This window comes from Phragmites australis, chromosome 12 (assembly GCF_958298935.1).
Source record: "Phragmites australis chromosome 12, lpPhrAust1.1, whole genome shotgun sequence".
Classification (NCBI taxonomy): Eukaryota; Viridiplantae; Streptophyta; class Magnoliopsida; order Poales; family Poaceae; genus Phragmites; species Phragmites australis.
In genome coordinates this window covers 14,633,690-14,647,950 of record NC_084932.1, presented here as the reverse complement: position 1 = coordinate 14,647,950, position 14,261 = coordinate 14,633,690, and the positions used below count along the sequence as shown (strand labels likewise).

At 46.1% G+C, this 14,261-nt stretch overlaps 1 protein-coding gene across 1 annotated transcript; it reads left to right on the top strand.

The window, feature by feature from the left end:
* The first annotated feature begins 1,051 nt into the window (after positions 1–1,051).
* On the top strand, positions 1,052–13,607 carry LOC133886348 (regulator of G-protein signaling 1-like). The gene is made up of 11 exons (XM_062326080.1): positions 1,052–1,253; positions 1,946–2,160; positions 2,240–2,291; positions 2,403–2,487; positions 2,568–2,641; positions 3,245–3,436; positions 10,277–10,365; positions 12,538–12,786; positions 12,862–12,973; positions 13,144–13,265; positions 13,382–13,607. The coding sequence occupies exons 3-11, from the start codon at positions 2,240–2,242 to the stop codon at positions 13,547–13,549; spliced, it is 1,143 nt and encodes a 380-aa protein (XP_062182064.1). The 5' UTR covers positions 1,052–1,253; positions 1,946–2,160; the 3' UTR covers positions 13,550–13,607.
* Positions 13,608–14,261: the final 654 nt, after the last annotated feature.

Here is a 14,261-nt window from a genome sequence, read left to right as displayed (position 1 = left end):
TATTAACTACACACAATCTAAAACGAAACTCTTTTGCTACTAGAGAGTGTAGAAAGTATGACTTAAATGAGCCAATTACATGCACCTATCTGGTTGGGCACCCCTCCAATATTTCGTGGTCAGGAAGGATAGAATTGGCATCAAGTGTAGAGATATTTGATTTAATTGGGTTTCCAACTCTAGAGTCTAATCTCTATTTATTTAAAAAAAGATATGTAGTGATTCTTGCACCAGGTAGGACGTTTGCAGACTACCTCTTAAATTCACAGAAATTACTCACCTCATGCCACTCAATCATTACTACTCCGCTCGCATGTGTTCCGCTCCCGCGTTTTGCCTCTGGCTCGCGCGCCATGCACGTTGGTCACCTCCAGCAACTCCTGGTTGACAACCGCACATGAACATGTCCAATAACTAGTCTAAATAAAATATTATCATGTATGTTTTATCATAACTGTTATAGTGGCAAATTCATATAAATACCTTCAAACACAAGCCTATATTGAAAATTTTCTAGTTGTTAGCGATTGTAATGGATCTAATGGAGCGAGGTTATGGTCCAGGACCACAAGGCAATGGGAAGGCCGTATTGAATTGGAAGTGTCACGGAGTTTTGGTTTGATTGTTAGCTTTTAGTGCAACCGACGTGTTTTAAAATTTAATATACTCCTTCAATTCTCAAATAGATGTTTTTTAGGATTTTTATGTGGTGTTTTTTAAAAGAGCCCATAATTAAAGTTATATGAAGTTAGAATAAAATTAAATGAACATGGTGGATTGGTATGTTGATGGAATTAAATTAAAAATAAGAGCAATTAAAAGGGATAGACATATAAAAGGAGAGAGTATTGATTGTCACCTTAATCTGAATGTTATCATTTGTGGTGAGAAAAATTTGGGATTGTGTTTTTAGGGGTTTGCATTTTATAAGAGTGAACCAGTTGTGCATGGAAAAATTATCAAAATGCACTATAATTGATTGGTGCTTCAATAAAATACTATCTTTATCTACGTGTCATTAACGCAAGTGATTTCGTATGTGGCGTCTCAATATCTCCGTGCACCGCAGCGCCTGTGGTTCACCAAACCAGCAGAAAATGGAAGTACAACTTTCCCCATGGATCCCTACTCCGCCGCCTGCTCGCTGACCTCCCCAGCCCTATGGGCGGCGGCTGCGCCCTCTCGCCGGGGGGGGGGGGGGGCTGCCCCACCGACTACGTTGCCGTCGCCATCGCCTCCGCGGCTCTCGCCTTGTAATGCTTCTCTCTCCTAATCCCTTTCCCTCTTACTCTCGCCGTTTCAGTTCGTCGGAGTGCGTCCAGTTCATTTCCTTTAGCCGCATTCTGTCCTTCAGACAGGCGGGTTCTGGTTGGGAATGGGATGCCGTTAGATTTGATTTCCCTCACTCGGAGTCGAAAGATTTTGGAGAACCGGTTATTCCATGTGGCGGTGGAGATTTGGGATCTTATGTAGAAATGCTGGATTGTTCGGTGTTACACTTAGGCGGCGGAGGGAGAGCAGGTTCGTTGGTTGGAGAATGTGAAATTTTGATACGGCTGGTGGCTTGGGACTGGGATTCGACCATTTTGATGTGAATTTATGTCTTAGCTCATGAGGGTTTTAGTTTAATTTGCGATGTCTCGTATCTGTCAACAGTCCTTGATTCTCGAGTCTGTCCTCTGGAAAAAAGATATTCTGGTTCATTGTTTTGCAGCAAAAATATACATGCACTATAACAGTACCTGGCAGCACCACGAGGTTCTGGCATCCGCCAGCAATTGCCACCAATTTGTAGTGTGTTTATAGCCATTTATCCATTATATAATTTGTCAGAAGTTATCTTCACAAGTTGATTTTCTTCCTACATTCTTCAGATATTGAATTTATTAGGTGTTTCTGTCAAGCCCTGAATTCTTCTGAACAATCATTAACTAATTCTATTCAGGCTCATTGTCCATGCTCTCTTTTCCTTTGTTTATCAAAGGAGCAAAATGACATCCGGTGTTTGGCTTGCGTTGTGAGAATTCTTAATTCATGAGTTGTAGGGAGGGACTTATGTCACCACAATGCCCTTTTTGATTGAGAATTGTATCTGTGGCTACTGCTATTTTGCCAGTAGTTCAAATTGTTGGAAGCATTGATTTGGTGCTCTCATTGGTGGTACGTTTTCCTGATCATTTTTTGGTTCCTTCGATAAGGCTTTTGAATGAGTAAATAAACTAATACCCAGAAGGTGCAGATGTCAATCGATTTTCTGAAGAATCCTTGGAAATCATGTTATATTTGGGCAGGTTCACATATCCGTTGACCTTTTGTAGCTTTGCTATTATTATAGAACAAAGTAACTGCCCAGCTTGTTATTTTCTGTTGACTAATTATGAAAAAGTTGAACCTGAATCCAGTTTGGGCAGAAGGTCCTTTTGGATTTGGATTGTTGATGAGTTGTCGCATTGTACAGGGATTTCAGTTATATCATGTTTTCGTTAAGTAAGTTCAGTAGTTCTTGAAATCTACTTATTAGACATTTGAAGTTATTAACTAGCATTCTGTGTCTTGTTTTTACTTAGGCACCGGTTGTCACCAATCAGGTCATCCATTATGCTATTAGTTATACTCCTTCCATGGATCTGTGGAGCTGCTGGTAAGTAGGTTCAAATTAATGTCCTTACTCCTTAGTGAGTGGTGGCTAATTTTCCTCCCTTAGGCATATATCCAAGTAACTATACAGTGCACATTTTTGCCGTTGGCTTACAGTTTCTTTTGAAATAGTTAACATGTAATGCTGGAACTATGGCAAACACATCTATTGTCAATCTGTTTACTTCAGGCATAAAGGGCTATATATTCTGCATCAATATGAAGAATATGTAACATAAATAGACCATGTTTCTCTTTTTTTAAGGATCCATAATTGATGCTAATAATCTGGAAATTGAATATTTAAAAATCTCTTGAGTTAGAGCTTGCCCAATAAAATAATCCAACTTAACCACTTTTCTAATAATTTTATAGTTGCATTCACAAATTTGTGTTGGGTCAGTACATGTCAGTCATTGTCCATAGTGAGAGTTGCTCATTCATTATTTATTGAGCTGCTATGGTTTATGCGAAATCTGACTGTTGAACACCTTGGTTAGCTGCCAGCTTATAAGTGCTAAGGCTTGTGGATTGCAAGCAAGTTGGTTATCTAAATTTCTTCATACTCCGCAACTAAACTGATTCTCTTTTACTTATTGCCTTGCAGTTTTTCGTTGGAACAAGCCTTTGAATCACCGGTGTCACATGCAGACTCAGTGGGTGATTCCAGTAATGTTTATACATGGATTTTATATTGCTAGCTTAGTTGGCATCACATTATCCATTCGACATATTGAATTCAGATTTAGTGAATTTAAGGATCTTCTACAAGCAGTTATTGTTTCAACAATAGCAGTAGGTAAGTATTTTGAACTCATGCACTTGTCCTTGGTAGGTATTCATAATTTACATGTTGTTGGGGGTCGTTGTTAAGGACTCTCGACGGCCCCTTGGCTACGCTAGCCCATGCTCATGGGCCCACGCTTCCCGAAGGCCGCTTTCTGACTTCCAGGCTTTAGAGTAACCACCTCCCGGAGACATGACTCCCGAAGCCTCCATCTCCCGGAGCCATGCCTTCCCCCGGAGCCCCCTGTCTCCGGAGCTTGGGCAGGCTTCCCAAAGGCTACAGGGTAAGCCATTGTGCCTCAAGAAAGATATGCCAGAAGAGGAACGCTGGTCATCCTTTGCCTGTAAGGAAATGACCGGCATTAATTACCTAGGCTAGTGGGCGCCGTCCTGACACCCCGGTACAATGGAGATTATCCTGACATCCCTGACATCATGGCACCAGGCCACAATTGGCGAACGGCTCACCCCTCTGGCTACATGCACCCCAATAGTTACCATGATAGATATTTATCTTCTATGTAGGGTAAAAAGTAGTTATCCAGGATAAGATCATGTAACTCGGTCAGATCCTGGATATTTTGCACATAGCGGTAACTTGTACGCTAAGCTACGTCTAACCCTATAAATAAGGGGTCATGGTCATCTGAGCAAGAGCACGCTTAACGCAGCACGAAGGAACGCAGCACGAAGGAGCACAAACACAAAGTCTTCCTGTGATACTTCCCCCAGCCCGGTCTATATTTTTACTATAAATACATTTGTGGTGTTCCTTCCTCTCAAACTTCGTCAATCACGCCTAGCGGCACTTCTAACCGTATGGAGGAACTACAAACGGCCCTGCGGGTTAAGCAGCAGGCTACCCGCACGACCACCGCCGCCCCCGTGACGACCAGTGCTGTTCCAATCCAAGCTCTACAGGCCGATGAACTCTTCGACGCCAGGGCCTCGCATGTTCGGTCTCCAGAGCCCCGGAGTCGACGTCGCGAGGATCCCCTGCAATACTATGACTCTCCTCTGTAGGCTGACCTGCAGAGAACACCCTTCTCAAAGGGCTTTCGGACCCCAAAGCTACCTAAGTTTAGGGGTGATTCAGACCCTGATGAGTTCGTCCGGTCCTATGCCCTCGCCATAGAAGCTAGTGGGCGCGGACCGACCACCATGGCTAAATGCTTTCCTCTCGCGTTAGAAGGGGTGGCCATACGCTGGTTCTGGGCACCGGACCTGGGCGCTATTCACGCCTGTTCTCAACTCCGAGACCTATTCCGCAGCAACTTCCAGAGCACATTCGTCGAGCCAGTAACCTCCGGAAGCATGTTCACCATTAAACAAGAGCCGGACGAAACCCTATGGGATTACTTCCGAAGGTAATCCCAGACCAAAGCCCAGATTAGGAGTATATCGGACTCTTCGGTCATCTATGCCACGACCTAGGGCCTGGCCGAAGGCCCCCTATACGATTGGCTGAATCGACGTCCCATACACAGTGGAAGTCCTCATGAGCAAATTCGAGGAACATGCACGCGTAGAGGAGGAAAAACTCCTCTGTAGGCGCTCTCGAGCTACCGAGACTTCTCGTGTCAACCCCGAGAAGTCACACTTGTAGGCGGGACCGTCACACGCCCCCTCTCCCCTGGCGAAGAGGGGCTTTGAGGAGGCTTATATCTCTAGGTCCCAAAGGGGGCGGTAGCAGCAACGCTGAAACATCAACAACATCAGCCCCAGTCGCGGGGCTCCAAACCAAAACCACCCTAGGGGACGCGGCCGAGGATGCCCCGGAGGCATCTCGGTGCGAGGCCGCGCTCCGAACCGGTGTTCCGAGGAGGTATCCTATTGCACTCTACACGGCGCGGGACGAGGACACAACACCGACAACTGCTGGACCTTCACTACCTTTCGAGAAGAATACCTCGGGAGGCAGGCAACCTTCACCTCAGCTGAGGGGACCACCAAGGAGCGGTCCGAAGATCGTAGGCTACCGGCTAGCTGGCAAGTTGATCATTTGGCCTTGCAAAACCCTCCGCAGCTGACCTTACCTTCTCCGCCCTGGTCATCCACAAGGCGATACAATGACGAGGGGGCACGGGGAAAACAGATCGTCCTTGCTATAGCCGGCGGAGGGAGCTCCGGCTGCGCTTCGAAACGACAGTGGCGAGACTACGCACGCGGGGTGCACCACATCGGAGCAACTAGCATCCATCGACGGACCCCCGAATGGACCAACGCCCCCCGTGACGTTCGCGATCGACGACTCCGAGGGGGTGAAATTTCCCCACTCTGATGCCCTGGTCATCTCAGCCAACATCGCCGAAGTCGAGGTTCGGAGAATATTGGTCGACGGAGGCAGCTCGGCGGACCTCCTATTCATTCATGCCTTCGACCAGCTCCGAATCCCGCGGAGCTGGCTCTTGCCAGGCAACAGACCGCTCCAGGGGTCCAATGGGGCCCCCTCGACGCCCTAGGTCAGATAGAACTCCCAATCATCTTCGGCGAAGGCCCCGCAGCACGGACAGAAGTAATCACCTTTGACGTTGTGGACGTACCTTATGCCTACAATGCCATTCTGGGGCGAGGAACCCTGAACAAATTCGGAGCCGTACCCCATCACAATTACCTCTGCTTGAAAATGCCCGGACATCAGGGACTGATAGCCATCCACAGTGATCAAGACTTGGCTAGGTGCATGAGTATGGGCACCTTGCTCCACTCCCTGGTCGCCACATCCATGCAGTAATCCAGGAAGGCTCCAAGGACCCTCCGAGGGGGGAGTCGAAGTCATACACCTCGGCGGTCATTGCGAAATACCATGAAACACGAGGTCAAGATCTCGGTGCACGACCGAAACAGGATAAACGAAGCAATGACGCCTCACCAAGTCTCCCAAACCCTCTCATAGAAGGGCCTGTAACGTCATCGACGTCCGAACCAGCGAACCCAAAATCGTATTCCACGGAGGTCACGCCTCCTCTCCGGCTCAGGCCATGGCTGGCAATGTCCGGAGAGGCTAGACCCTTCCCTCAGAAGGCCTCGGATGCTTCTTGCGGACCAGCGGCACCTCAGACGATTTAGCCGTCGAGCCAGTATGCAAACCTTCGGAGACAGAAGGCCGCTGGGCTCGAAGAGGCTTTGCACGGATCGCGGGAGCGGCGCGTGCTCGTTTCCTGACAGCCTTAGGCTCCGGTGGATCCTGCCACCTTGGAGCCCCCACTCCGAGATAAAAGCAGACGTTGTTGTATCGCTCCCAACTCCGTGTCAGAGCCACCCGTCGCTTCCGCTCCGGTGGAAGATAGCTCTTTGAAAGAAAAAGTTAGGTCACATCTGCAAATCAAAAACCAGACAACAAAGAGGGCTCACCAGAGTTGACACGGGGGCCGGAGTACACCCTCGGCCACTCTTCCACACCTTGCTCGAAGGCGCAGTCTCAGCCCATCTGAAGGGGCCGAATGCACAACATGGTGAACTTCTCTACGAGATCACGCATGCTCATTCTTTCAGCCACCCTCCGAAGAAGGGTCAGCCGCGAAGCAAATTGGTCGTCCGTGATCCCCATCTCCGGCTCCTGGACATACGCGATATCTCGGTTTGTGGAGCGAAGGGGGATGCAAGGCCAACGTTGTAGTAAAACCATCGCTACAACTAGCCGGTATACCACCGACCGTTACTAGCCTTCGGCGGGAAGGTATCGAGGTACTGCGGTTGTATCTGGAAATTAACATTGAGGGGCCTCTTCGTCCCCTCGCCCTTGATCATCTTTGTCTGACAGCTGGTGAAGTGGAGGGTCGCGAAGAAGTCCGCCCTCCCTTCGCACCCTTCCGCCCGCATGGCCCACTAGAAGGTGGCTAGGCGGGCGATGGCGCTGGTATGGAGCTGCGGAAGCTCCACATAGTAGTGGCGAAGCACCTTCTCGAGCAGCGGCATCGACAGAAAGTCCAGGCTCGCTTCGAAGAAAGCCTCAAACACCACGACTTCATGGGCTAGAGGCTCCGGGACGTCCTCGTCTAGCGGAGGCCGAACGACGGCTCTGGAGGGAATCTTCCCATCCCTAACCATACGGTCAAGCTTCTCATCATCGATGGCAGACACCCTCAACACAGTGGTCTGTTGGGGATGACTCCTGCTGGTGCGGCGGAGCTCCACCCCAGGTGGCGGCCCCATCAACAACGGGTGAATCGGCGCCACCTGAGGGCCCCCCTCCGCGGCCGCACCGGCGGTTTCGCTCGCCGCCTGAGTTCCTGCTCCACCCAAGGCACCCGAGCCAGCCATACGGATCATAGGAAGACGGCGAAAGGGGCTGGACGACGGAGAAGAAAGAAGAGAAGCAATCGACAGATACACGCGCAAGGCAAGGACAACTGGAGGCAAAGGGCAGACGAGAACAAGGTGCGAGCGAAAAGGCTGCTCAGGGTAATCCCTCCCCTTATAAAGGTAAGGGAGAAATTACCCCCCTACATCTAGAAAAACGAGCGTATGCCCTATCCTTTCGCCTGCTAGGCCACGATCATGGGGAAGCGGAACCGCCCCCTGCGACCCCTAACCATTGGACGCCACACGTCCCACGTCCGCCTGACAAGGTGTAATCACGCCTTTCTCACAAGGCGCATTCAATGCCCCTTGTCACCAGCGTCATCGAACGAATCGTCCAGATCAAGTGGGTTGAATCCTTCCAGGCAAGCAAGGTGATATTAGGGACCATGAGCCATCAACAGCAAGCCAGGGACCGCCGGAGTCCCTGCTCCAAAAAAACCACGGGCCCGACCGCTCCGCTGGTCGCCCTTGCGAGGGGCTACTGTTGGGGCTCGTTGTTAAGGACCCCCGATGACCCTTGGCTTCGCTAGCCCATGCCTATGGGCCCACGCCTCCCGAAGGCCGCATTCTGACTTCCAGGCTTCGGAGTAACCACCTCCTGGAGCCATGCCTCCCGAAGCCTCCATCTCCCGGAGCCATGCTCCCGAAGCCTTCATCTCCCGGAGCCATGCCTTCCGAAACCTCTATCTCCGGAGCCATGCTTTCCCCCGGAGCCTCGCACCTCTAGGGCTCAAGCAGGTTTCTCAAAGGCTACAGGCTAAGCCATTGGGTCTCAAGAAAGATCTGTCAGGAGAGGAACGCCGGTCATCCTTTGCTCTGCAAGGAAGTGACCGGCATTAATTACCTAGGCTAGTGGGCGCCGTCTTGACACCCCGGTACAATAGGGGTTATCCTGACACCCCTAACATCACGGCGCCGGGCCGCAATTGGTGACCGGCTCACCCCTCTGGGTATAGGCACACCAATAATTACCATAATAGATATTTATTTTTTATGCAGAGTAAAAAGTAGTTAGGATAAGACCATGTAACTTGGCCAGATCCTGAATATTTTGCATATAGCGGTAACTTGTACGCTAAGCTGCGCCCAACCCTATAAATAAGAGGCTATGGTCATGTGAGCAAGAGAGTACGCTCAACGCAGCACGGAGGAGCACAATCACAAAATCTTCCTATGACACTCCCCCTAGCCCGGTCCATATTTTTATTATACTATCAATACATTTGTGGTGTTTCTTCTCTCAAACTTTGTCTCCAAGCTTGAGTCCCTCCTTTAGAAGAAACTCTCGCCGTACTTGCTGGCAAGACGATCTGTTGCTCCAACACATGTGCGAGGTGCTATCTAGTGAAAACCACCAATTTGATCAAAAAGCAAACACATTTGTCATGTGGGGGGGGGGGGGGGAAGTCATGTAACTGGAGGAGAAGAATAGTGTACGTGTGTGGCAGCCACAGTAGCCCCCCATTTTGAGATCAACATGAACTCAGCTTGAAATAGTAGTGCAATAGAGTTGGGCAGAACTTATATATCCCAGGGTCCATGCACAAGGAGGCAAGACATCATAAATTATGGGGTGTATCTCAGCATAGGAAGCAAAGGATAAATTTCGTTCCTCATCTGTTGTTTTCTATCGTACCTGCGATCTGTACTCACTTCAGTAACCGTTATATCGTACGGTGTTCCGCACCATTGCTACCTAGATCCTAGATGCTAGGTTGTATCGGTTGAGCTCTACACTTCACACAACTACAGGATACATAGCATGTAAAACATTTATACGTTCAATATCATAATTACATAAAAGAAATTCAAATATAATTGAGTAGGTACTATGTGGATAGCTTGTTAACATTTTAGTTTCCAAGTCCAAACTTCTTTTTTGTACCTTCGAAAAAATATTTATTAACCAATGAGTTACTCTTGTCTTTTTCTGAAGGTCGTAACAGAAAGTTCACATTTTTCCCCTAATACCTATCAAATTGGAGTTAAAATTTATATTGTTGCACACAACCATGGCAAATTCTTTTCGATTTTTCAATTTTACCAGTGGAAGATTGGTGGTTTGCACTAGATATGCTGTTGGTATGTGCGAAATGCAGATAAATTATGTTCTATTCGCTTAGAATATTTTAGATTCTATTCATTCCATTTTGGGGTGGTATGGTCCTAATTTTGCCATGAGTATTAGATTCATGTAGCCTTTCCTGCTAATTGATTCTGTGGATGCTGCAGTATTGGGAAATCAAAGAAACAATAAGAGCAAAATTATTGGTAGGATTGATGAGAAAGGGTATAATTTAGGATTTCTGAATATCTTAACATCTAGTGGTTTTGTTTAGAATCTTGTGGCCTCCCCCTTTGTAGTGTTGGTTTTGTAGTGGAAAGTGGAAACACACAAATCCAATAAGGACCAAGTTGAACATGTCATTTGAGTTCATTAGAAACTTATGATATGTTATGTAGTCTACTTAATTTATAAATTTAATAAATTATGCTGTTCCTTTTTAGATCATATTTTCTTAGCTCTGACACTTTACTACTTCTGCAGGATTTTGGATTGTAGCGTATGTCTTGAATGAAATTCATGAAGATATTCCATGGGTTCAAGTTTTCTCTAGATTTGCCCTTCTTGTCATGGTAAGGAATTATTTTGTGTAGATATGTAGCACATTTAAATTGTACAATTCTGCATATGTTGGCCTTGTGGGACTAAGGTTTCAAAAATTGGGTTTTGAAAATTTCCCAGACCTAGCCAGGAGCTGGTAACCGGGCAGTTCCATGTCCAATCCTGAACCTGTCTAGTTCGTCCTATGTGACTCGACTTGGCTGAATCTCCCATTGCTCATACCCAGCAAGGCACCAGGACAAGCTACGCTTCTTCGACCCATACAACGGGAACAGAAACACACAATGAAATCCACCGATCAATTGCCCTGTCACCAAGTTCATCTGTTGTATCTGTTTAGCCTGCAGCACCTTGCATCACGTGCGACTGCTGTGGACACCATCTGCAGAAATTACTATTCACTTCCCTTAAGAGTAACTGTGCAGCCACTTCAGTGCAGAAGGTAGCTAGGGAGGATTATATTAGGGATTCAGATTATTAGTTACTGTATTATTTCAGTAGGATTCCCCCTAGATGTAATCCATAGATTAGAGATAAGTTTCGTAGATCAGGAGACAGGAGACATGTTTCTTAATGGTCTCGTCAAGTCTCTATAAAAGAGGTAGCATTATGTTGTTTCAAATGCAAACTGTAGAAGATCGTGTGTTCATGTTCACATGTTAGTTGCTAAACTTCTTGCATAGAATCTATTAGTTCAGTTGAGACATGATTGTTTTATGTTGGTCAGCCTCCCCTTCCTTGAATTCTTGGATCATCAACTCTGTGTTAGATGAAATAACAAGTCCCAAAATTGGGTTTGTACTTTGTACTACTTCATTGAACAGTGGCAGTTAGAAGCCTAGAACTCTAAAGTGATCTTGCCACGAACCTTCTGGACTTTTGAACTTGGACCCGTCCAAAACTTGCCATATTTTGCTCATCTTTGATATCTGTTGCCTCTATTTGTGAACAGCTTAGCTAGTGAACAACATCTTGTTCCGTATACAATTTGTCAAGACTTGGGGGGAATACCTGAAAAACAGGACCACTTGAAGTTCTAACTTTAAGTTTCTGCATAACAATGACTTTGTGTTTACTCATGCTGGTCTTAGACAGTTTGACCATGTGTTGGTGTGAACCAAAAACAAAGGAACAGTTTTGACTAAATTGCTTCACCCTTCTGCCGGATGACAGCATATCACTTGCCATTAGGAAAGAGATTACTCTGCTGCATCATCCAATCATTATTTCAGTGCTACATCATCTTATTAACCTTGTACTCAGACTGAGTTGGAATTGCCCTTTCGCTGGGCCACTCAGTTTTATTTCTGCTAAAATGTTGCGCCAGCATTATTTTTTCATGATATGCTTTTCAAATATTATTATTTAAGAAAACTTATTTGAAGCACACTATCCAGCCACCTCAGTGGTGAGTTCTAACCCACACTGTAATTCTTGCAGAGTGCTCAGAAGGCACGATCCAGCGCCAAGTCAAGCGCACATGTTATCAACTGAATTCGTGACCATGAGAACAGATGCATTGTCTCCCCACCCTTTTCATTTGTGAATTCAGAATTGAGATGTTACAGATTGCGAGCAGTGTTACTCTGACACGGGTGGGGGTGTTAGAATCTGACTTGACAAAATTTGATGGACACGCAAAATAACACTTGGAATCTGACACAGGTGCGGGTATCTGACTCGGCAAATTTTTTTTCTTTTTGGACTGGGGTGTTTGAGCAACACTGATTGCAAGTGTCTTAGGTGGTCACCTTTGTCTAGTGTGAATGGCTGCTCTGCAATCACCAGATGCTGCGGTTGAGACAAAAGGTCCTGTGCTGGGGCCACGATGGGTTTTTCTCAGCATTTGATGATGAACTCAAAAAGGCAAAAACAAAGCAAAAGGTAAAAACTGGAAGGTTTTCTTGGACTGGGCCAAGGGGAATGAGGCTAAGGTCATTTGGCACTTTTAACACCACATGCACGTATTTGATGCATCCATAATTTATATCAATGGCATTGGCAAAATTCTAAGTATTCAAAATTTGCAAAAGCAAGGAATTTTGGTAGTGGCATTTATCAATTCCCTTAAAAATGCATTGTTTCATAACCTTATGCTTTCTATCGCATTAGCTTTATTTTTAACTACCCTATGAACATCACATGATGTGCTAATTACCTTCATGTTTTCCTTCAAAACATAGGCTAGTATCCTGGTGCTGCTTTTCTTCTCAATGTCTGTTTCTCAACCTCAGCACTCACGAATAAGTTTACGAAAGCAAGAGTCATCTGCCTTTATGACTATGGGTGAAGTGTTAAGTATAACTGATAGAGGCTCAGTAAAGAAGATCAATAAGACCTGTTTCGATCCAAACCATCTATTGGACAAACTGCTTGAGAACAAAAGATTTCGGATGACATACTCTCGCAGCTTGGCGATGGGCCCTTGTGAAGCTAGGGAAATGTCCAATTCATCTGGAGGCAACTACCAGCCGCCAGGTTATATGTTTTCAACTATAGTTGCCTAGCTGAGTGTTAATTTCTACGAGGAAGTGTATGGCATGAAGAAGGTACCTTTGGATGACTCCATCAGAAGAATTTACATGGCAAGACACATCATAGAAAAATATATTGTCGCAGGTGTGCTACACTATAGTCTATATTATGGTCAGGGTACTATTAGAACCTTTTGATTATCAGTGAAGATGACCACTTTCTGCCTCTGGTCTATAATGGAACCCTTATCTAGATCTTTGTCATATGCATTTTACTTTTCAAACAGCCTTGGCATAATGTCATGCATCATCCAGGTGCAGAAATGGAGATAAATATTTCTCACAGAACTCGCCAACAGATACTAGACACGCCTGATCTAACTCATCCAAATCTGTTTGACAATTCAGTGGGGGTGATAATGCAGCTGATCAAAATGGCAAGCCATCTTTCTTCTTTCTCCTAATTTTTTGAACGCGTTATTTTCTCTGAGTCACCTGCACAAGCTAATTTCTCGTTATAACCCCAACAAATAATTATACTGCGCTTTTACAGAATTTGGCAAAAGATTACTGGTCGTCCATGCACTTTGTAAAGCTGAAAGAAGAGATGGAGAGAGGGTTCAACGTCTCTGAGGCCATGCCATTGGATTACTTCCCGAGAGTTAGTTTTGTGCGGTGTATTGATGATCCTTTTAACGAGAAACAAACTGCGAATTTGTAACTGAGAACGTTTGATGCATAACTCTATTGATATGCGTGCAGTTTTGCTCTTGGACTAACCTTATCACTTCCAAACGGTAAAAAAAATGTTGAAATTCTTTATCCAATTCTGTTTATTGCAATCTTATGGAACAATGGACAGTTGCTCATTTGCTTGGTGTAGTTCATACCAACTCTTCGGTCGTCAGATTATACAAGGCAGATTTGCATGGACTTTAGAGGTTTTAAAAAAAACTACGGTGCCAAGGAAAACGCACATTTGTGTCAACTTTGTGTGGACTTCTAGGAATGAAAACCCAAATTAAAAAGGAACAGAGATGCAAAAGCTAAGAACTACGGACATCGGGACATGGAGTAATATTCCATCGAGATCAAAATCAACCGAACGATGTTCTCCCGGATTGGCGCCCCTTGGACTCGTGAGCCACACGTGACCACACACTCGTAGTCGGTCGCCGCTGCTCTCCATCCAAGCTTTGGGCGATGCGAGCTGACACCATCACTTTCCTCGTATAGGCAGGCGCTAAGGGCATGTTTAGATCCCCCTCTGGGCCTGCCTTGCTACGCAGGAGAGGCTAGCCTAGCTCGGCAAGGCAAACAAAGTTGCAGTGTTTGGTTCCCTTGGTAGCAAACTTCGCTCGTTCAGAGAGCCAATTTGGCTCTCCGTGGTTTGCAAGGATTTACTAACGTTACGATTTCTTGTGTACACCGTT

What these genes read in the sequence shown, in the direction of transcription:
- LOC133886348 (XM_062326080.1), top strand. Translation starts at nt 2,240, where the DNA reads ATGTCAATCGATTTTCTGAAGAATCCTTGGAAATCATGTTATATTTGG. An exon ending in ATCATGTTATATTTGGGCAG is followed by an intron (nt 2,292 to 2,402) that starts GTTCACATATCC and finishes ACCTGAATCCAG; the next exon opens with TTTGGGCAGAAGGTCCTTTT. An exon ending in TGGCGATGGGCCCTTGTGAA is followed by an intron (nt 12,787 to 12,861) that starts GCTAGGGAAATG and finishes ATAGTTGCCTAG; the next exon opens with CTGAGTGTTAATTTCTACGA.